Genomic DNA, 24708 nt, shown 5'->3' with positions numbered 1-24708 from the left:
CACTGCAACTGGCAACGAGATACAGATAGCGAACCCAAAGATGCAGAGAACAATGGGCATCCTGGAGAAATTTTCAGAGGGAGATGATTGGGAAACTTTCGTGCAGCGACTCGACCAATACTTCTAGATGGGGAAGAGAGTGCTGCCAAACATAGAGCGATCCTCCTCACCGTCTGTGGGGCACCAACGTATGGCCTCATGAAGAATCTGCGCACTCCAGCAAAACCCACGGAGAAATCGTATGACGATTTGTGCACACTGGTCCGAGAGAATTTGAACCCGAAGGAAAGCGTTCTGATGGCGAGGTACCGGTTCTACACCTACACAATGCCTGAAGGCCAGGAAGTGGCGAAGTATGTTGCCGAGCTAAGACGCCTTGCAGGACATTGTGAATTTGAAGGACATTTGGAGCACATGCTCAGAGGCTTTTTCGTACTTGGCATTGGCCATAAAACCATACTTTGCAAACTTTTGACTGTAGAGACCCCAACCTTGAGTAAGGCCATAGCGATAGCCCAGACATTCATTGCCACCTGTGACAATACTAAGCCAATCTATCAGCACACAGGTGCTGCTACAAGTACAAGTACTGTGAACAAAGTGATGTTATTTTCGAATCGTAATGTACAGGGCCAGTCTGACATACCTGCAGCTACACGTCTGCAGATGTCTCAGAGCCCACCATCAAGGGTGATGAATGCAAGGCCATTAACACCTTATTGCCGCTGCGGGGGTGATCATCGTTTCCATTCATGCCGATTCAAAGGATACGTTTGCAAGGGCTGTGGCACAATAAGACACCTCCAACGAGTGTTCAGGCGAGCTGCTAAGCCTGTTAAACCTACACTCCACCATGTTGTAGAGGAGGACAGATCCACGGAGGATTACTATGAACCAGAGCCTCAGATAGAGGAGGCAGAGGTACATGGGGTACACATATTCACCACGAATTGTCACCCGATAATGCTGAATGTTGAACTAAATGGACTCCTGGTATCAATGGAGCAGGACAAGGGCACGAGCCATTCCATCATGAGCAAAAAGACTTTCGAAAGGTTGTGGTGCAACAAGGCCTGAAGGCCAGTCTTAACTCCATTTCGCAAGAGACTAAGAACTTACACTAAAGAATCGGCAGTGCCACCGTAAAGGTCTCCTACGATAGAGCGGTGCACAATCTACCACTCTGGGTGGTACCGGGCGGTGATCCCACGCTACTCAGCAGGAGCCAGCTTGGAAAGATATGCTGGAACTGGGACAATGTCTGAGCGCTATCGTCCATTGACGACACTTCATGTGACCAGGTCTTAAACAAATTTCCTTTGCTGTTCGAATCAGGCATCAGGAAATTCCAAGGAGCAAAAGTGCAGATCCACCTAATTCCGGGGGCACGACCCATCCATCACAAGGCAAGAGCAGTATCGTACATGATGAGAGAAAGGGTAGAGATCGAGCTAGACCGGCTGCAACGAGAGGGCATCATTACACCGATTGAGTTCAGCGAGTGGGCCAGTCCTATTGTCCCAGTCCTCAAGGGAGACGGCACCGTCAGAATCTGTGGCGATTACCAAGTAACTCTCAATCGTTTCTCCCTGTAGGTCCAATACCCACTACCAAAAGCCGACGACCTCTTTGCAATGCTGACGGGAGGAAAGACGTTCACGAAGCTGGATCTGACATCAGCCTACATGCTGCAGGAACTGGAGGAATCATCGAAGGCCCTCACCTGCATCAACACGCACAAAGGTCTTTTTGTTTATAACAGATGCCCGTTGGAATTCGATCAGCGGCGGCGATATTCCAGAGAAACATGGAAAGTTTACTGAAGTCAGTTCCACACACTGTGGTCTTCCAGGACGACATCTTGGTCACAGGTCAGAACACAGTCGAGCACCTGCAGAACCTGGAGGAGGTTCTTAGTCGACTCAACCACGTGGGGCTCAGGTTAAAACACTCGAAGTGCATTTTCCTGGTGCTTGAAGTGGAGTTCCTGGGAAGGAGGATTGTGGCGGACAGCATCAGGCCCACCAACACAAAGGCGGAGGCAATCGAGAATGCACCAAGGCCACAGAACGTGACAGAGGTGTGGTAGTTTCTGGGACTCATGAACTACTTTGGTAACTTCTTACCAGGTCTCAGCACCCTGCTAGAACCACTGCATGACTTGCTACAAAAAGGGGGCGAATGGTTTTGGGGCAAAAGCCAAGAAAATGCCTCTGTGAAAGCGAGAAAATTATTATGTTCAAACAAATTGCTTGTGTTGTAGATCCATGTAAGCATTTGGTACTAGCATGTGATGCTTCGTCATATGGCGTCAGGTGTGTATTGCAACAAGCTAATGATTTCGGGAAACTGCAACCGGTTGCTTATGCATCCAGGAGTCTGTCTAAGACCAAGAGAACCTACAGCACAATTGAAAAAGAAGCATTAGCGTAAGTCTATGGGGTAAAGAAAATGCATCAATACCTGTTTGCGCTAAAATTCGAATTGGAAACTGACCATAAGCCACTTGTATCCCTATTTTCCGAGAGTAAAGGGATAAATACCAATGCATTGGCCCGTATCCAGAGATGGGCGCTCATGTTGTCCGCATGCAACTACGCCATCTGCCACAGGCCAGGCACAGAAAACTGCGCCGATGCTCTCAGTAGGCTGCCGTTGCCCACCACGGGGTGGAAATGGCGCAGCCCATAGATCTAGCCATGGTTATGGAAGCATTTGAGAGTGAGCAATGACCCGTCACTGCCCGGCAGATCAAAACCTGGACAAGGCAGGACCCCTTATTATCTCTAGTCAAAAGCTGTGTGCTTCACGGGAGCTGGTCCAGTGTCCCAGTGGAAATGCAGGAAGAGATAAAGCCATTCCAGCGGCACAAAGATGAAATGTCTATACAGGCAGACTGCCTTCTGTGGGGCAATCAGGTAGTGGTCCCCAAGAAGGGCAGAGACACCTTCATCAATGACCTCCACAGTACCCACCCAAGCATCGTAATGATGAAAGCAATAGCCAGATCCCACGTGTGGTGACCCGGTATCGATGCGGACTTAGAGTCCTGCGTTCACAGATGTAACACATGCTCGCAGTTAAGCAATGTACCCAGGGAGGCGCCGCTAAGTTTATGGTCTTGGCCCTCCAAACCATGGTCTAGGGTACACGTCGACTATGCAGGCCCGTTCTTGGGTAAAATGTTCCTTGTGGTTGTAGACGCGGACTTCAAGTGGATTGAATGTGAGATAATGTTGGCTAGCATGTCTGCTGCCACCACGGAAAGCCACACACAACTTAACCGATGTCCTGGTGAGCGACAACGGGCTATGTTTTACCAGTGCTGAGTTCAAAGAATTCATGACCCGTAACGGGATCAAACATGTCACATCTGCCCCATTTAAGCAAACGTCCAATGGTCAGGCAGAGAGAGCAGTGCAAACCATCAAGCAAGACTTGACTAGGGTAACTCAAGGCTCACTGCAGACTTGCTTATCTCGAGTCCTGCTTAGCTACTGCACGCGACCACACTCACTCACTGGGATCCCACCTGCTGAACTGCTCATGAAAAGAGCACTTAAGACAAGGCTCTCGTTAGTTCACGCTGATCTACATGAACAGGTAGAGAGCAGGCGGCTTCAACAAAGTGCATACCATGATAGCACAAATGTGTCACGCGAGATTGAAGTCAATGATCCTGTATTTGTATTAAATTATGGACAAGGTCCCAAGTGGCGTCCCGGCACTGTCGTGGCCCAAGAGGGGAGCAGGGTGTTTCTGGTCAAACTTTCAAATGGATTTATTCACCGGAAATACTTGGACCAAATCAAACTCAGATTCACGGACTACCCTGAGCAACCTACCTTGGATCCTACCTTTTTGTTTCCCCCAACATATACACCAATGGCAACCAACACCACGGTTGACCACGAAGCAGAACCCATCATCCACAGAAGTCCTGCAGGGCCCAACACACCAGGCAGCCCAGCAAGGCCAGCTGCACAGCAGCCCAGTGAGGGCCCAACAAAATGATTCAACAACACCAGCTTTCACACCGAGACGATCAACCAGGGCAAGAAGGGCCCCAGAACGACTCAGATTGTAAATAGTTGCACTATTGACTTTGGGGGGGAATCTTGTTATATATGTGGACTTGTATTTACTCTGTACAGCCACCAAGGGCTCATTCCCCGGTGTCCCAAGGGATCCCATAATCCCTTGGGACCTTTGGTATTTAAGGAGACCTCACAGGTTGGAGAGGCACTCTGGAGACCTGCAATAAAAGACTAAGGTCACACTTTACTTTGAGCTCACAGTGTTCTGTCTGACTCTTTCTCCATACAATACAGTACCAATTTCTTGTTCTGTCAAAACATTTTTCCTTAACTTTTCTTGGCAAAATAACTCATTTCTCTTGTCAAAATAACTCATTCTGTTGGTCTCTCACAGCACCAAGTGTTTATTATTTTTGAAACAGTCACTGTTGTAATGTGAGTCAATGTGGTAGCTATTGCACAGCAAGATCCAATGAATAGCAAGTGACCAGTTAATCCTTCTTTGAATGGTGTTGTCCTAATATCGGGAGCGCTTTCAGCACTTTGAATAGTGCCATTAGGTATTGATCCTGAAAATGTGTAGGATGCGATACTGACCGTTCCACTGGTCTCGTGCTCGAGAGTGCCCTCCAGCATTGACACTGCTGAATTTGAGGGCCGAGTAGGTGGGCACCTTATTTACTTGGAGCCGCCAGGTGCCCACGCTTCTAGGGACCATCTCAGATTCCTGTTATACCATGCTGCTTGAAACGCTGGTGCTTAGCTGCCTTTTTGGAAATCCCACATATTCATCCCCCTTTGTAAGAGGCCTGGACCCCGCGGGGAAATTACTTCTGCCCTTTTTAAGACCAGCACACCTCATCTCTCTCAATTTCTCAGCCTCCAGTGTTACACTTGTATCCTTCTGAGTGTGTACATTGTGCTGCCTGACTGATTTACTGTTAACCCTGGTGGCATTTCCAGTGTCATCTTTATGCAAATATTATTCAGGATTCCTGCCTGAGCTTGGGAGCTCATCATGGGAGAGGGATTATGAGAATGGAGTTATTATTTGCAGCAGTTTTTCCGTACTTCTATGCATGCGCGCCCTGGACTCTGCCCTCTTTATGCGCATGCGCGCTCGATTCGGTCCTGCATGCGCAGTGCGACATATGAGGAAGCCGGAAGTGCGGCTGACCAACCGCATGGAGCTCATTGCCGCTGAAGCTGCTTCTCGGGCTTTTGGGTTATCTTCAGGACTTATGCCTAAAATATCACTGTGATTATCAACACCAACAATTTTGCGGCCTTCTGAGAGAGAGTAAAAATTACAGGTAATGAGAGAGAGAGAGCGAGAGACTGTGGGGGCGGCGGGGGGCGGTGTGGGGGAGGGGAGAGAGACTGGGGCAGAGAGTTAGGGAGACTTGGGGGGAGAGAGAGATACTGGGGAGAGTACGACTGGGGCAGAGAGCGAGAGCGAGAGAATCTGGGGCAGAGAGAGAGAGGGATACTGGGGTGGGGAGAGACTGGGGCAGAGAGAGAGGGAGACTTGTGGGGGGGAGAGAGAGAGAGAGACTGGGGAGAGCGCGACTGGGGCAGAGAGCGAGAGAAACTGGAGCAGAGAGAGGGAGACTGGGGTGGGGAGAGACTGGGGCAGAGAGAGAGGGAGACTGGGGCAGAGAGGGAGCGAGGGAGACTGGGTCAGAGAGGGAGAGAGAGAGAAACTGGAGGAGAGAGAGAGAGACTGGAGGAGAGAGAGACTGGGGGCAGAGAAAGAGAGAGGCACAGGGGAGAGAGAGGGAACTCTGGGAAGATGGATCATGTTCCTCCATCCCCACTCCCTTTACACTCGCACCATGTTCTCCCTCTCCTCCCCCTACACCTGGTTGATTTCCCGGAAAGCTCGGTGCGTGTGTGACAAGTAACATCATTGGAGTGAATGAAATCTGGAAGTCACAAAACTGTCACTATTCACTTCATACCCAATAAACCTGTTAACAATCCGTGACCCACACACAATGCCCCATCTTGTCGTGGCCGGGGAGGGATGCTAAGGTGAAGAATTTGGGCTTGGATGGGGCAGGAACTTGGACTGGGCGAATTAGGTACTGAGTATGGGGCAGGAACTTGGGTTGAGGGATTGGCGGAGGTCTTAACCTGTGAGAGTGAGCTCTCTCCTGTCTGGAGTCGGCAGTCAGAATGGCTCAAATTACACTCTGCAAAGTCACTGATTATGTTGGTCGGATGGTTCTAATTACACATTCCAGAGAAACTGCTGGGTGTGTCTTATCCTCCAAGGGAACCAATCAGCAATCAGGTCATGTAATCAACGGGACCCAATCAGAAAATTTTTCTGTTGCAAATAGACACATCCTTATGAGAAATGGCCGCTGCTGCAGGAGATGGATGCTTGCAGAATTGTTAAGGGACAGGCAGCCCCTGGAGCTTAGCAGAGTTTTTCTAGGCATCAATAAATTAGTAAAATTTACCAATGTTGTTCTGTCAATCGATCGTGTCTATATTCTTTTGCCATCCAGCTGTTTGTCTTCCTTAGCGACACTGATAAATATGTCTTAAATCCATCATTGCCAAAGTGGTAATGACAAAAAATGCTTGATGGCATGCTGCCATACCACCTGATTAGAACATACCCGACTGTTATCCCAATAGGCCTGCTAATTGGGAACCCTACAGCAATGCTACTGATGCACGTGCCCAACCCTAATATATAAATAACCCCATTCCCAGTGATATGTATTGTTCAGGTACATTAAATGTATAAGTACAATGGTGCACCACAGAGTATAAAAGGCTACCCACCACACCTGGGAGGCACTCTGGAGCTATACAATAAAGGACTACTGTCACAGCAGTTACTACAACACCAGACCGTGTGGAGTCAGTGATTTGAGTGCTACATACATCACTTTGGTGACAAGTACACGGACGAACTTCACGCATCACGCAACCATGGCTACTCTGGGCTCGTTAAAGGATTTTACGGTGGGAAAGGCTCGAGTACTACTTCACAGCAAACGACCTGACGGGGAGCACGGACGCACTGAGAGAGAAGCGTAAGGCAATATTACTTTCCAGCTGTGGCGATGAGGTTTACTGTCTCATCAGGGATTTGCTGGCACCTGGGAGCGCCAGGGACAAGTCATATGAGCAGCTGATCACACTCATTCATGACCAACTTAAACCAAAGGAGAGCATCCTCATGGCCAGGCACAAATTCCACCACCACTGCAGACCTGAGGGCCAGGATGTCACCAAATATGCTGCGGACCTCAGGAGACTCGCGGCGCCGTGTGATTTTGGCAGACACCTTGAAGACGCATTGCGAGACGTTTTTGTTATGGGGATTGGCCATGAGGGTCTCCTTCATAGGCTGCTTTCCACGGAACCTACAGTCACCCTGAAGCAAGCCATCACCATCAGCAGGCGTTTATGACATCGACTTGCAGCACCAAGCAGATGATCCACAGGATAGCGCCCACCATGGACAAAACTGCAGAACGTGGCTCTGCCCAGGGCAGAGAGCACGGACCTTGGGATCCTGGAACTCAGAGTCTGCCGAGGGGGGCTAATCGAGTAGCACCATGCTGGCGCTGCGGAGGAAGCCATGGGGCTTGCCAGTGCAGGTTTGCGGAGTATACGTGCAATACCTGCCACACGAAAGGCCACCTTCAGCGTATGTGCAAAAGACACCTGACTCACCGTGTGGCTGAGAAGATGGCAGAGGATCCATTTTCCAGCGAGGAGCAGGCAGAAGAAGACGAGGCGATGTTTGGACTGTACACATGCACCGATGATTCGGCCCCGGTGATTATGGAGGTCAAGATTAACGGAGTCCCAGTGAGTATGGAAGTAGATACTGGATCAGGTCCGTCGTTGATGAGTCAGGAAACTCTTGAAAAACTGTGGGTTAACCCAGCTGCATGACCCAAGCTGGTCCCGGTCACGGCGGGCACCTACACCAAGGAATTGATACCTGTTCTTGGCAGAGCGGATGTACAGGTATCTCATGGGGGCGAGACGCATGGGTTTACCTTTGTGGGTTATTGCAGGCGATGGGCCGATGCTTCTCGGCAGAAGATGGATGGGAAAGGTCCGTGGGAGCTGGGAAGATTTCATTCCTCCACAGATCACTGTCCCCCGGGTTCTCAAAGAGCAGCGCCGACCGAGCTGGAGAAGAAATAAGCAGTTCATCGGCAGTCTAAATTCCACAGGCGACAACAACCCTGCAGCCTCAACCCTGGAAGAGCAGTTTTTCACGAACGGGCCGATCGCTGAGGTGCGAGCCGGCGACGCGCTGTGGGTGATGAACGGGAGGCCCATTGATGGCCGACAAGTCCGGTGGGGGGCGCACGCGGAGAAAGAGTCGGATGGTGGTCACGGCTACGGTGGAGACCGGGACGGTGGGGGCGGCCATGGCGGCTGCAGGAGCGGCAGCAAGTATTGGAGCAGGAGCGGAGGCCACAGGAGAGGTGGCACCAGCAGCAGGAATGGAGGCTGCAGCAGCGGCGGAGGCCACGGAGGCAGCAGGTACGACTCGCGAGAACGCGATTACTCGAGTGGGTGCAGGAGTCAGAGCAGATGCAGGAGCCACGATACGACAGCAATCATGGAGGCCGTCCTCACAGGGGCTGTAACAAATCGAATTCAAAGAGCCAGATTCAAGATTGGATTGTTTTGGCCATTTTCTTTCCTTCTTTCTTCATTATTTCTTCTATTCCAGACAGTAAAATGGCAGGCCAGCGAGCTCAAGATGGCGGCAGCAGAGCTCTGCAAAGAACAAAGGCAAGCAGTAAAACTAAAATGGCGGCGCCCAAGGGAAGCCTCGTGGGAACCACAAGCTGGCATCTTAAAAGGAAAATGCACCCGGGAGCCTTAAAAGGGCCTTACATCATGGCAGTCCTCACAAAAAGATTTTTGTAAGGCAAGAGCGAGTCTAAATGTGCAATGTGATTTGTATGATGTAGTGATTTAGGATAAGAAGTGATATTTTGATGCTGAATGCTTACTGTGTTTAAAATGATGGATATGGATGATGTAATGATGTATGAAAAGAGTTAATACCACGAGGCACAAGTAAAAGGGCCAATGGATCCGTGATTAACATGCGGAAGGGGCCAGTGCGATTTTCGATTTTACGTGATTCATGCAAGGGTTCAGCGGCTGCAGATGAGCCGCCAAGGCGACTACTGAGAACAGAGGCAATGCACGAGTTGCGATACCCTGTCTCAGCGCAGCCCATTACCTCGGGCGAAAAGGGGCAGTACACTGCCACCGTACCTTACCCAATGGAGCTGGGATTTAATAACTGTTCAGTGCACCTGCAACTTTTTGACATAACATCTGTACCACATATCACACATACCATACACATGTACTGTCCATGTATACCTATACTCTGTTGGAGGTTATACTCGTGTACTTCATCACCCATATAAGGACTGCAAATACCATATGCTTGCACCGGATCACAAGCATTATCTCCACATGGGGGGGAATTGAAGGTCATGGACTCACGTGGATGGTCATGGACTCACACTCATAAACCAACCAGGACGAACAAGGCCAAAGTTTCCGGCAATGGCTTTTGGAACTGGGTGGGGGGAGTGAGATGATATGTATTGTCCAGGTACATTAAATGTATAAGTACAATTAATTAAGCCACAGAGGGCGATGTGGTGGGAGACCTGAAAGTACCTGCAATACAGAGTATAAAAGACTACCCACCACACCTGGGAGGCACTCTGGAGCTATACAATAAAGGACTAAGGTCACAGCAGTTACTACAACACCTGACCGTGTGGAATCAGTGTTTTGAGTGCTACATACATCACACCCAGGTCTTGGAATAGGGTCACAGCAGGGAGAACATGACAGGCAGAAGTTTGAAAATCCATTGGCACCACCAGAATTATTACTCTAGGGTCTATAAGTATCAAGTGTCCCAAGTATATATATGTATGTCATCGCTAGAATCCTCCTCATCTGTCTTCTCCCTGTGGCTGAGGAGCTCCTCCTTGAGTCACAGTGCGAATTTCGTCCTCTACGGGGTACAACGGGCATGATTTTTACAGCGCGACAGCTGCAAGAGAAATTCAGGGAACAGCACCGGCCTTTGTACATGGCCTTTTTTGACCTTACAAAGGCCTTTGACACTGTCAACGGTGAGGGACTATGGAGCGTCCTCCTCCGTTTTGACTGTCCTCAAACGTTCATCACCATTCTCTGCCTGCTCCACGACGACATGCAAGCTGTGATCCTGATCAACGGATCCATTACAGACCCAATCCATTACCGAACTGGGGTCAAGCAGAGCTGTGACATCACACCAACCCTCTTCTCAATCTTCCTCGCTGCCATGCTCCACCTCAAACTCAACAAACTCTCTGCTGGAGTGGAACTAAACTACAGAACCAGTGGGAACCTGTTCAACCTTCGTCGTCTCCAGGCGTGTTCCAAGACTGTCCCAACCTCTGTCATCAAACTGCAGTATGCGGACGACGCTTGCGTCTGCACACATTCAGAGACTGAACTTCAAGTCATAGTCAACACCTTCACTGAGGCGTACGAAAGCATAGGCTTTACACTAAACATCTGTAAGACAAAGGTGCTCCACCAGCCTGACCCCGTCACACAGCACTACCTCTCAGTCATCAAGATCCACGGCACAGCCCTGGACAACGTGGACCACTTTCCGTAACTCGGGAGCCTATTATCAACAAGGGCAGACATCGACGACGAGATTCAACACCGCCTCCAGTGCATCAGCACAGCCTTCGGCCACCTGAGGAAAAGAGTGTTCAAAGATTAGGCCCTCAAATCTGGCACCAAGCTCATGGTCTACAGGGCTGTTGTGATATCCACCCTCCTATATGGCTCAGAGATGTGGACCATATACAGTAAACACCTCAAATCGCTGGAGAAATCCTACCAACGATGTCTCCGCAAGATCCTGCAAATCCGCTGGGAGGACAGACGCACCAACGTTAGCGTCCTCGACCAGGCCAACATCCCCAGCATCAAGGCACTGACCACACTTGATCAGCTCCATTGGGCAGGCCATACTGTTCACATGCCTGACATAAGACTCCCAAAGCAAGCGCTCTGCTCTGAACTCCTACACGGCAAGTGAGCCCAAGGTGGGCAGAGGAAATGTTACAAGGACACCCTCAAAGCCTCCTTGATAAAATGCAACATCCCCACCGACACCTTGGAGTCCCTGGCCAAAGACCGCCCTAAGTGGAGGAAGTGCATCCGGGAGGGCGCTGAGCACCTCGAGTCTCATCGCCAAGAGCATGCAGAAAGCAAGCGCAGGCAGCGGAAAGAGCGTGCGGAAAACCAGACTCCCCACCAACCCTTTCCTTTGACTGTTTATCCCACCTGTGACAGAGACTATAATTCCCGTATTGGACTGTTCAGTCACCTAAGAACTCATTTTTAGGAGTGGAAGCAAGTCTTCCTCGATTTCAAGGGAGTGTCTATGATGATGTAGAATTATGGATTTGTTGTCTCTCCAATTTTTTCCCTTCCTCTCCTCTGGAAGGCATTTATTCCTGGCTGGCTCACATTTCCATGGGTATCAGGTGCCCTCTGCTACCTCGCCTAAGTGGGAGCTAGTTAGTCTGAACAACTGATATCTGGTTTTCATTCATTATTTAATCATCACTGTTCTATAGGAACATATTTTGAGAAGAAATTTAGTTCATAATCCCATTAAATCATGTCATAACTAGGGTATGATTAGATATCTATCAATAACATTAAATTAATATTTCGCATCGGCTATAGAAAGTGTTCCTGGATATTTATTATGTTAAAGACGCTATATAAATACAAGTTGTTGTTGTTCCTAACAATTGTTATTTCTCAATCTATTCTCTGATGGTTACAGGTTTAGGGTGCGAGCCCTGGATTCAGATGAAGGGATATCATAAATATGGAATTCAGCTTGTGTGTAAATCCAGTGGATGGTACCCTGAACCGGAGATGCGGTGGATTAGTGGGGATGGACATAACTTAACACAGGCTGAAACACAATACCACCAGGACTCTAAAGGCCTTGTAAATGTCCAGAGCCAGATTGGAATAACAAGAGATTCAACAAACAGGTTCAAGTGTCTTGTATGGAGCAAACTGTTGAAAACAGAACAAGAAGTAGTTATCGGGATATCAGGTTTGTAAATTATAATGTTTAATCAGTAAAGGGAAATGTGATTTAAATTTACCATAAATAAAACCATAAACGTTGAGAAGAAGCCCCAGTCCCAGTACCTTCTCTGTATACTTAAATAAAAAAACAAAACATTTATACCAACATTGACAAACTTTGGCCACTTAAGTTGATCATTTTTAAAGTTTCTAACAGCATTAAAGGCTTACATCATTTACTGCTTATCTTGGCACCAGACCTGGACAGACAAACTCCTTTACCCTCTTGATTAACTCCTGCAAATTCAGTGCAACAAAATAGACAACATTTGAATGGTCCCCAAACAATGTTCCCCCTAATTTTTTGGGTGCGCGGTCCCCTTCACGCGCTGCTCGGCACATTCAGAATTTTGCGCAGCTTAGCAGGAACATTGACATAAATGGATAGTACTGTATTGGAATTGATGATTGATTTACATGTACCTACAATAAATATTTACTTAAGTAAGCAGTATGACTCTGGAATATTGCCAGAGTACCCCAGTACTGACACTGCCTCAAATCCCAGGGAAAGGCTCATTTGCACAAAGGGTGAGACCCCCTCCATCGGGGGAGCAACGATTTAGGAACTGAGTGCTGAAACATGAGAAAAGTTGAGCAAAATATACTAGCAGCAGAGAAGAGATGTTGAGAGGAATACGAGGAATGTCCAGGAAGCAAAGAATCAATAATATAAAAATACTACTCAGGCAAGACACAACGCTTCTTCAAAAGATCTAAGAAAGAGGACTGGTGATTTGGGCACGTTTCATGAATGGAAACACCCAGAATTCCTTTCGTGGTCCTGCGTACAGAGGTACATGGAACAAGAAGACCAAGGAAGTGTCGGATAGACAATGTCAATAGTGACTATCAGAGAAAGGGATTCATGTGACTGAAGTGGCCAGACTCATTAAGAACCAACAACAATGGAGTGAATTAATTTGGCCCCATCGTTGCTGCTGAGCTGACAGATGTCAAATTTATATTAGTACCACTAACCATTTCACTGCAAAACCTTTCCTAATGGCAAACGCTACAAAGAAATATAACAAGAATCAAACCGGACGGATCATCCAGCATCGACCGAGACACTAGACATGTAGATACTGGATTCTTTTCCCTTCAATCTGTTTCAGCGAATTCACAGACACACGAACACTTTTAGTCTTAGCAACATAAGACCTTTATTAGAGAATCTCCGGCCGGGACCTGTTAAGATAAAGGGAACACCCTCGATTTGAGCCTGTCCACCTCTCTCTTGACAAGTCTCATTACAGCGTGAAACCACAGCAGTTATACATTTTCAAAACAGAACACATTTGATTCGCACTGAGTTCATCCAATCACTTTCTGCTTCCCCCAGAATACATCCAATGGCAGGCCGACAGGTCCCCCAGACAGGGCGGGCACTAGGCCTAGCTTGTTTACAGTTTCGGGGCTAGTATTTCCCTATTTTATGACTTGTTATAGCGTCTGACTTATACCTGACTTCGCTTTTCGCGTAACTCATGTTTGACCACAACTCTGAGTAATCCTTTGTTTGTGTCGACAGGGCAAATATCGCAGTTTGACATTCTTCTGTTAGCCTTTTTCCCATGATTCCCTATCTCCCTCCTTTTGCTACCTTCTCTAGCCATCTACCACTTTCGCAATCCTTTTTCACATTCTCAGACACGCCAAAGATAAAAGCCTGACATAGTCATACTTAGAGAATCTTAGTTTGCAGCCAACGTCCCAGACTCCTCCATCACCATGTATGTTAAGAACATAGAAATTTACAGCGCAGAAGGAGGCCATTTCAGCCCATCGTGTCCACGCCAGCCGACAAAGAGCCGCACGGCCCTCGGTCAGCAGCTCTGAAGGTTAAATATAAACCTACGAACAATGAACAATGGCAGAAAGGCAAAGAGCACCCAGCGCAACCAGTCTGTCTCACACAACTGCGACACCCCTTGTACTGAAACATTCTACACTCCCCATCCCAACCGGAGCCATGTGATCCCCTGGGAGAGGCAAAAATCAGATAAAAATCCAGGTCAATTTAGGGAGAAAATAAAAACTGGGAAAATTCCTCTCCGATCCATCCAGGCGATCGAAACTAGTCCAGGAGATCACCCTGGCTGTATTCGATTCCCTGCAGTACTTACCATTATATATACGCCGGCCAACAAAAGGTTATCCAGTCTAATCCCAACTACCAGCTCTCGGTCCGTAACCCTGCAGGTTACTGCACTTTAACTGCCCATCCATCCGTCTCTTAAAAGTAGTGAGAGTTTCTGGATCCACCACTCTTCCAGGCAGTGAGTTCCAGATCCCCACAACCCTCTGCATAAAGAAGCCTCCCCTCAAATTCCCTCTAAACCTTCCAACCGCCTTAAAACTATGCCCACTCGTAATAGACCCTTCCACCAATGGAAATAGGCCCGTACTATCCACTATGTCCAGGTCCCTCAATATTTTGTACACCTCAATGAGGTCTCCTCTGTTCCAATGAGAACAAACCCAGCCTATCTAATCTGTCCTCATAACTAAGATTCTCCATTCCAGGCAGCATCCTAGTAAATCTCCTCTGCACCCTCTCTAGTGCAATCACATCCTTCCTATAATACGGCGACCAGAACTGCACGCAGTACTCCAGCTGTGCGTAACCAAAGTATTATAAAATTTAAACATAATCTCCCAGCTCTTATACTCTATGCCTCGGCCAATAAAGGAAAGCATTCTGTATGCCTTCTTAACTACCTTATCCACCTGGCCTGCTACTATCAGGGATCTGTGGACAAGCACTCCAAGGTCCCTTTGTTCATCTACACTATTAAGTGGCCTACTGCTTAATGTGTATACCCTTTCCTTATTAGCCAGCCCAAAGTGCATCACCTCACACTTCTCTGAATTAAATTCCATTTGCCACTGTTCTGCCTACCTGACCAGTAGATTGATATCCTCCTGCAACCCATGACTTTCCTCTTCATTATCAACCACACAGCCAATTTTAGTGTCGTCTGCAAACTTCTTAATCATACTCCCGATATTCAAATCTAAATCGTTAATAAATACCACAAAAAGCAAGGGACCCAGTACTGAGCCCTGCGGAACCCCATTGGAAACATCCTTTCAGTCACAAAAACATCCATCAACCATTACCCTTTGCTTCCTACCTCCAAGCCAATTTTAGATCCAACTTGCCACTTTGCCCTGGATCCCATGGGCTTTAACCTTCGTGACCAATCTACCATGTGTGAGCTTATCAAAAGCTTTGCTAAAGTCCATATATACTACATCGTACGCACTACCCTCATCGACCCTCTTGGTTACCTCAAAAAATTCAAATCAGGTTAGTCAAACATGATCTTCCCTTAACAAATCTATGCTGACTGTCCCTAATTAATCCTTGCCTTTCCAAATGTAGATTTATCCTGTCTTTCAGAAATTTTTTGAATAATTTTCCCACCACTGAGGTTAGGCACACAGGCCTGTAATTACTCGGCCTATCCCTTTCTCCCTTTTTAAACAAGGGTACTACATTAGCAGTCCTCCAATCTTCCGGCACCATGCCCAGATCCAACGAGGACTGGAAAATGATGGTCAAGGCCTCTGCTATTTCCTCTCTTACTTCGCTCAACAGCCTGGGATGCATTTCATCTGGGCTTGGGGCCTTATCTACTTTCAAAGCTGCCAAACCCCTTAATACTCGCTCTCTCACTATATTTATTTCAGCCAGAATATCACACTCCTCCTCAATAGCAGTATCTGCATTGCCCCTTTCCTTTGTGAAAACAGATGCGAAGTATTCGTTAAGAACCTTACCAACATCTTCTGCCTCCACACAAAGATTACTCTCATGGTCGATAATAGACCCTACCTTTTCTTTAGTTACCCTCTTACTCTTAATGTATTCATAGAACATCTTAAGGTTTTTCTTAATTTTACTAGCCAAGAATTTTTCGTGCACTCTCTTAGCATTTCTAATATCCTTTTTAATTTTGCCTCTTAACTTTCTATATTCCGCGAAAGATTCTATAGTATTTTACCGTTGGTGTTCAACATGAAGGAGTCCTGAAGGAACTGCTGCTGATTACCACTTTCTTTATTCTCCCCTGTAAGTCCCTAGATATCCAGGGGGCTCTAGGGCACATGTTTGGCCTGAGCCTTCCGAATCTCCTCCTTGAATGCCTCCCACTGTTCCGACACTGATTTACCCACAAGTAGCTGTTTCCAGTCCACCATGGCCACTCCTTAACTTAGCAAAATTAGCTTTTCTCTAATTCGGGACTTTTATTCCAGGCCTAACCTTGTCCTTATCCATAACCAACTTGAATCTGACTGAATTATGATCACTGGCACCCAAGTGCTCTCCCACTAATACCTGTTCAACCTGTCCAGCTTCATTCCCCAAAACTAAATCCAAAACCGCCCCTTCTCATGTTGGGCTTGCTACATACTGACTAAAAAAGTTCTCTTGAATGCTTTTCAAGAATTCCGAATCCTCTAAACCCTTCACACTATATTTGTCCCAATCAATATTTGGATAGTTAAAATCCCCTACTATTACTACCCTATGGTTTTTGGACCACAGCAATTTGCCTACATATTTGCTCCTCTATCTCCCTCCCACTGTTTAGGGGTCTAATACACGCCCAGCAGTGTGATCGCTCCTTTTTTATTTTTCAATTCGACCCATCTGGCCTCATTTGATGATCCCTCTAACATATCATCCCTCCTCATGGCTGTAATAGTTTCTTTAATCAATACCGCAACCCCCACCCCCCTTTTTTATCCCCCTCTTTGTCTTGTCTAAAAATCCTGTAACCAAGAATATTGATCTGCCAAACCTGCCCCTCTTTCAGCCACGTTTCTGTAATGGCTATAATGTCATACTCCCAAGTATCTACCTGTGCTGTTCCACAGCAGGACAGACCCACCAGTGGAGGAGGCACAGTGATATAGAGTCAGGAGTGGGTGGCCTTGGAGTCCTCAACATTGTCTTCAGACTCCATGAAGTCCCATGGCATCAGATGCTGCTGATTACCACCTACCACCCTCCCCCATAGCTGATGAATCAGTTCTCCTTCATGTTGAACACCACTTGGAAGAAACACTGAGGATGTTAAGGGCAGAACGTACTCTGGGTGTGGGACTTTCATCATCAAGAGTAGCTCAGTAGCAGCACTACTGACTGAGCTGGCTGAGTCCTGAAGGACATAGTTGCCAGTCTAGGCAGGTGGTGAGAGAACCAATACGAGGAGAAAATCTACTTGATCTTGCCCTCACCAATCTACCTGTTGCAGATGCATCTGTCCATGGCAGCATTGGTAGCAGTGACCACAGTACAACCCTTGTGGAGACGACGTCCCGTCTTACCACTGAAGACACCCTCCATCGTGTTGTGTGGCACTACTACCGTGCTAAATGTTATAGATTTAGAATAGATCTAGCAACTCAAAACTGGGCATCCATTGGGCGCTGTGGGCCATCAGCAGCAGCAGAATTGTATTCCACTATGTACCCATGTAGGATTTTACCCTTCAGTTTATATTTCCACTCCTCATTCTTTCTACCAAAATGTATCACTTCACAGTTTTCTGCGTTAAATTTCATCTGCCACGTGTCCGCCCATTCCACCAGCCTGTATATGTCCTCTTGAAATCTATCACTATCCTCCTCACTGTTCACTATACTTTCAGATTTTGTGTCATCTGTAAATTTTGAAATTGTACCTGTATACCCATCTTCCCTCCCTCATTAGGTCAGAAGTGGGATATTCGCTGATGATTGCAGTGTTCGGTTCCATTGCACATCTCCTCGGATAATGAAGTAGTCTGCGCCCTCATGTAACAAGACCTGGGCTGGGTTGGGCTGATGAGTAGCAATTAACATTCATGCCACACAAGTGTCAGGCAATGATCATCTCCAACAGGAGAGAGTCCAACCAGCAGCGCCCCCCCTTGACATGCAACAGCATTACCATCGCCAAATCCCCACCATCAACATCCTGGGGGTCACCATTGACCAGAATCTTAACTGAACCAGCCACACTCTGGCTGAAAGAGCAGGTCAGAAGCTGGGTATTCTGCTGCGAGTGATTCAGTTCCTGACAAGTCAGGATTGAGATGGAATACTCTACACTTTCCTGGATGAGTGCAGCTCCACAACACTCAAGAAACTCAACACCATCCAGGACAGAGCAGCCCGCTTCATTGGCACTCCACCGGCCATCTTAAACATTCACTCCCTCCACCATCGGTGCAATGTGTACCATTTACAAAATGCGTTGCAAGGTATCTTGGGAACACCATCATCCAAGTACCCCTCCAAGTCACACAACATCCTGACTTGGAAATATATCACCGTTCATTCATCGTCGTTGGGTCAAAATCCTGGAACTTCCTCCCTAACAGCATTATGCGATTACCTTCACCACACGCACTGCAGCAGTTCAAGAAGGCAGCTCATCACCACCTTCTCAAGCACTAGGTGTAATAGTTCTTAATTGGGGAGAGGTCAGTTTTACTATGCTTAGATGTGGTTTAGCAAAAGTGGACTTGAAACAGCTACTTGAAGGTAAATCAGTATCAGAGCAGTGGGAAGCATTCAAGGAGGAGATAGGGAGGATCCACACGAAATATGTTCCCACAAAGAAAAAGGTGGGACTCTCAAATCTAGAGCCCCTGGATGTCAAGGAGCATACAGGGTAGGATAAGGAAAAAAAGGAAGCTTGGGAACTAAAAATTCCAGGGTACTTGACATTTAGAAAAGACAGGCAGAATGGAAAAGGAATTGGCGTGAGTGGGGGGATGGGTGGGTATGACTATGGTAATAAAGGATGACATAAGGACAGTAAAGAGAGAAAGGGTCTTGGCTTGGAAGATCAGAAAGTAGAATCAGTATGGATGAAGATAAGAAATAACAAGGGGCAGAAAGCACTGGTGGGAGTAGTATATAGGCCCCCTAACAGTAGCTATACAGTTGGACAGAGTATTAATCAACAAATACAGAACATAGAAACATAGAGCTCAATACTACAGAAAGCCGAGAGGAGTATAGAAAATGCGGGGATGAAATTAAAAAATAAATATACGAAAGCAAAGAGAGGGCCCAAAAAAATATTGACAAGTAAAAGCAAGGAAAACCTAAAGATATTTTATAAATACATGAAGAGCGAGAAAATAATTAAGGAAAGAGTAGGACCTATTGGAGACCAAAAAGGTAACCTTAGTGTGGAGGCGGAAGGCATGGGTATAGATCTCAATGAACACTTTGCATCTTTCTTCAGAGAAGGGAGGAACAATGCAGACATTGTAGTTAAGGAGGAGGTGTGTGAAATATTAGATTGGATAAACATAGAGAGAGAGGAAGTATTAAGATGTTTAACATCTTTAAAAGTAGATAAATTGCCCGGCCCGGATGAAATGTATTCCAGGCTGTTAAGAGAGGCAAGCAAGGAAATAGCAGAGGCTCTGACCAACATTTTCAAATTCTCTTTGGCTACAGATGTGGTGGCAGAGGACTGGAGGATTGCTAACATTGTGCCATTGTTTAAAAATTGAGAAAGGGATAGACTAAATAATTACAGGCCAGTCAGCCTAACTTCGGTGGTGGGAAAATTATTGGAAAAAGTTCTGAGGGAAAGTATAAATTATCATTTAGAAAGTCATAGATTAATCAAGAACAGTTAGCGTGGATTTGTTAAGAGAAGGTCATGTCTGACCAACTTGATTTAATTTTTTGAGGTAACAAGGAGAGGGTCAATGAGGGTAGTGCATTTGATGTAGTCTACATAGATTTTAGCCAGGCCTTTGGCACGATCCCACATGGTAGGTTGGTCAAAAAGTAAAAGCCCATGGGATTCAAGGGAAAGTGGCAAGTTGGATCCAAAATTGGCTCAGTGGCAGGAAGCAAATGGTAATGGTCGACGGGTGTTTTTGTGACTGGAAGGCTGTTTCCAATGGGGTTCTACAACGGAAATATATTAGCATGGATTAAGGATTGGTTAATGGATGGAAAGCAGAGCGTAGGAATAAACGGGTCATTTTCGGGTTGTCAAGCTATAACTAGTGGGGGTACTGTAAGGATCAGTGTTTGGGCCTCAGCTATTTACAATCTATATCAATGACTTAGATCAGGGTACCGTGTAATATATACAAATTTGCTGATGATAAAATCTAGGTGGGAAAGTAAGCTGACAGGAGGATGTAAAAAAACTGCAAAGGGATATAGACAAATTAGGTTGGCAAAAATGTTGCAGATGGAATATAACGCAGAGAAATATGAAGTTAGCCACTTTGATAGGAAAAATAGAAAAGCAGAATATTTTTTTAAATCTGAGATTGGGAAATGTTGGCATTCAGAAGGACCTTGATGTCCTTGTACACGAATCACAGAAAGTTAACATGCAGATACAGCAAGCAATTAGGAAAGCAAATGGTATCTTGTTATTTATCACAAATGGATTGGCATATAAGAGTAAATAAGTCTTATTGCAATTATATAGGGCCTTGGTAAGATCACACTTGGAGTACTGTGTACAATTTTGGTCTCCTCCCCGAAGGAAGGATATACTTGCCTTACACTGAGTGCAAAGGTTCACTATGAAGAGAGATTGAGTAGACTAGGTCTATAATCCCTGGAATTTAGAAGAATGGGAGGTGACCTCATTAAAACATAAAATTCTTAAGGGGCCTCACAGGGTAGATGCAGGCAGAATGTTTCCTGTGGCTGCGGAGTCTAGAACTAGGGGTCACAGTCTTGGAATAAGGGGTCAGCCATTTAGGACGGAGGTGAGGAGAAACTTCTTCACTCAAAGGGCTGTGACTCTTTGGAATTCTCTACCCCAGAGAGCTGTGAATGCTCAGTCATTGAGTATAGTTAGAGATCAATAGATTTTTGGATACAAAGGGAATCAAGGGATATGGGAATAGTATGGGTAGCTGGAGTTGAGGTATAAGATTAGCCATGACCTTATTGAATGGGGGAGCAGGCTTGAAGGGTCGAGTGGCCTACTCCTGGTCCATTTTCTTATGTTCTAACATTCTCCGTGACTGTGGTGCATTATCCCTCCTCAGTGTCTGCACAGCCTTTGACATAGTCAACCATACCAACCTCCTCCAACGTCTTTCCTCCATTGTCTAGCTCAGTGGGATTGCCCTCACTTAGTTCCACTCTTGTCTATCCAGTCTTGGCCAGAGCATCACTACATAGAAACATAGAAAATAGGTGCGGGAGTAGGCCATTCGGCCCTTCGAGCCTGCACCGCCATTCAATGAGATCATGGCTGATCATTCACATCAGTACCCCTTTCCAGCTTTCTCTCCATACCCTTTGATCTCTTTAGCCATAAGGGCCATATCTAACTCCCTCTTGAATATATCTAACGAACTGGCATCAACAACTCTCTGCGGTAAAAAATTCCACAGGTTAACAACTCTCTGAGTGAAGAAGTTTCTCCTTATCTCATTCCTAAATGGCTTAACCCATATTCCAAGACTGTGACCCCTGGTTCTGGACTTCCCCAACATCGGGAACATTCTTCCTGCATCTAACCTGTCCAGTACTGTCAAAATTTTATATGTTTCAATGAGATCCCCTCTCATTCTTCTAAACTCCAGTGAATACAGGCCCAGTCGATCCAGTCTCTCCTCATATGTCAGTCCTGCACTCCCAGGAATCAGTCTGGTGAACCTTCGCTGCACTCCCTCAATAGCAAGAACGTCCTTCCTCAGATTAGGAGACCAAAACTCAACACAATATTCCAGGTGAGGCCTCACCAAGGCCCTGTACAACTGCAGTAAGACCTCCCTGCTCCTATACTTAAATCCCCTAGCTATGAAGGCCAACATACCATTTGCGTTCTTCACCGCCTGCTGTACCTGCATGCCAACTTTCAATGACCGATGTACCTTGGCACTCAGGTCTCATTGCACTTCCCATTTTCCATTCAGATAATATTCTGCCTTCGTGTTTTTGCCACCAAAATGGATAACCTCACATTTATCCACATTATACTGCATCTGCCATGCATTTGCCCATTCACCGAACCTGTCGAAGTCACTTAGCATCCTCCTCACAGCTCACACCCCCCCCCCCCTCCCCCAGCATAGTGTCATCTGCAAACTTGAGATATTACACTCATTCCTTCATCGAAATCATTGATGTATAATGTAAATAGCTGGGGTCCCAGCACTGAGCCCTGCGGCACTCCACTAGTCACTGCCTGCCATTCTGAAAAGGACCCGTTTATCCCGACTCTCAGCTTACTGTCTGCTAACCAGTTCTCTATACACGTCAGTACATTACCCCCAATACCACGTGCTTTAATTTTGCACATCAATCTCTTGGTTGGGACCTTGTCAAAAGTCTTTTGAAAGTCCAAATACACCACATCCACTGGTTCTCCCTTGTCCATTCTACTCGTTACATCCTCAAAAAATTCCAGAAGATTTGTCAAGCATGATTTCTCTTTCATAAATCCATGCTGACTTGGACCGATCCTGTCACTGCTTTCCAAATGCGCTGCTATTTCAGCTTTAATCATTGATTCCAACATTTTCCCCACTGCTGATGTCAGGTTAACCGGTCTATGATTACCCATTTTCTCTCTCCCACCTTTTTTAAAAAGTGGTGTTAGATTAGCTACCCTCCAATCCATAGGAACTGATCCAGAGTCGATAGATTGTTGGAAAATGATCACCAATGCATCCACTATTTCTAGGGCCACTTCCTTAAGTACTCTGGGATGAAGGCTATCAGGCCCCAGGGATTTATCGGCCTTCAATCCCATCAATTTCCCCAACACAATTTCCTGACTAATAAGGATTTCCTTCAGTTCCTCCTTCTCACTAGACCCTCGGGCCCCTAATATTTCCAGAAGGTTATTTGTGTCTTCCTTCGTGAAGACAGAACCAAAGTATTTGTTCAATTGGTCTGTCATTTCTTTGTTCCCCATTATAAATTCACCTGATTCTGACTGCAAGGGACCTACGTTTGTCTTCACTAATCTTTTTTTCTTCACATATCTATAGAAGCTTTTGCAGTCAGTTTCCTCTCATACTCTATTTTTGTCTTCCCAGTTAAACCCTTTGTCCTCCTCTGCTGAATTCTAAATATCTCCTAGTCCTCAAGTTTGCTGCTTTTTCTGGTCAATTTATATGCCTCTTCCTTGGATTTAATACTATCCCTAATTTCCCTTGTTAGCCACGGTTGAGTCACCTTCCCCGATTTATTTTTACGCCAGACAGGGATGTACAACTGTTGAAGTTCATCCATGCGATCTTTAAATGTTTGCCATTGCCTATCCACCGTCAACCCTTTAAGTATCATTCACCAGTCTATTCTAGCCAATTCCCATCTCATACCAGCGAAGTCACCTTTCCTTAAGTTCAGGACCCTAGTCTCTGAATTAACTTTGTCACTCTCCATCTTAATAAAGAATTTTACCATATTATGGTCACTCTTCCCCAAAGGGCTTCGCACAACAAGATTGCTAATTAGTCCTTTCTCATTACACATCACCCAGTCTAGGATGGCCAGCCCTCTAGTTGGTTCCTCGACATATTGGTCTAGAAAACCATCCCTAATACACACCACGAAATCCTCCTCCATCGTATTGCTACAAGTTTGGTTAGCCCAATCTATATGTAGATTAAAGTCACTAGCAATGGCTTCTCTTCCTACCCCTACACCATTACCATGGCCCTCTCATCTTTCTTATCTACATGCTGCGCTTTGGTGACATCATTTGAAGACATGGTGTCAGCTTCCACATGTACGCTGATGACTATTTGAAAAAAAATGTTGGCGACAAGTGGCGGCATGTGCCATTCAAAATTCTGCGCAAATGTAGTTTTTGTATTCAAATATCAGTTGCGTGGATCCCTGGAGCACTGCACAGCTGTGCAGCTTCCAGGGAACATTGGTCTCGACCCCTCCATTACCTTTAAGTTCTCAAACTGCTGGTCCGATATCCAGTATTGGATGAGGCATGATTTCTTCCAGTTAAACATTGGGAAGTCTGAAGCCACGTCTTTTGGCCCTGCCACAAATTCTGTACCCTCACCACTTGTTACATCCCTCTCATTGGCTGTTGTTTTAAACTATATCTGACTTTTTACAATCTCTGCGTCCTATTCGACCTCAGGGTAAGGTTCGATCCCTATATTCTCTCCATCTGAAGGGCTACATACTTCCAGCCCAATAATATTTCCTGCCTCTGCCCCTGCCTCAGCACATCTGCTGCTGAAACCCTCATTCATGCCTTTTTTCCTCCAGACTCGACTCTTCCAGTGCTCTCCTGGCTGGCCTCTTGTCCTCCACCCTCAGTCAATCTTAGCTCATCCAAAATATGCTGCCTATATTCTCTCCTGCTCACCGATCACCTCTGTCCTTGTTGAATTACATTGGCTCCCAGTCCCCAAGGCCTCAGATTTAAAATTCTCATCTTCATGTTTAAATGCCTTTATAAACTCATACCTTCTTGCATTTCCCTCCA

General features: G+C 46.3%; 1 protein-coding gene across 3 annotated transcripts in view; it reads left to right on the top strand.

Annotated features, from left to right (window-relative positions):
* Positions 1 to 24708, top strand: part of LOC139229687 (butyrophilin subfamily 1 member A1-like) — a 191923-nt gene that overhangs the window by 77142 nt on the left and 90073 nt on the right. For all 3 annotated transcript variants that reach the window (XM_070861208.1, XM_070861206.1, XM_070861205.1), the window contains exon 6: positions 11926 to 12207. In XM_070861208.1, the coding sequence (XP_070717309.1) occupies positions 11926 to 12207 (282 nt within the window). The remainder of the gene's footprint in view (positions 1 to 11925; positions 12208 to 24708) is intronic.

The sequence above is a fragment of the Pristiophorus japonicus genome, chromosome 19, assembly GCF_044704955.1.
Source record: "Pristiophorus japonicus isolate sPriJap1 chromosome 19, sPriJap1.hap1, whole genome shotgun sequence".
In the NCBI taxonomy this organism is placed as follows: Eukaryota; Metazoa; Chordata; class Chondrichthyes; family Pristiophoridae; genus Pristiophorus; species Pristiophorus japonicus.
This window is presented reverse-complemented; position numbering and strand designations above follow the sequence as displayed.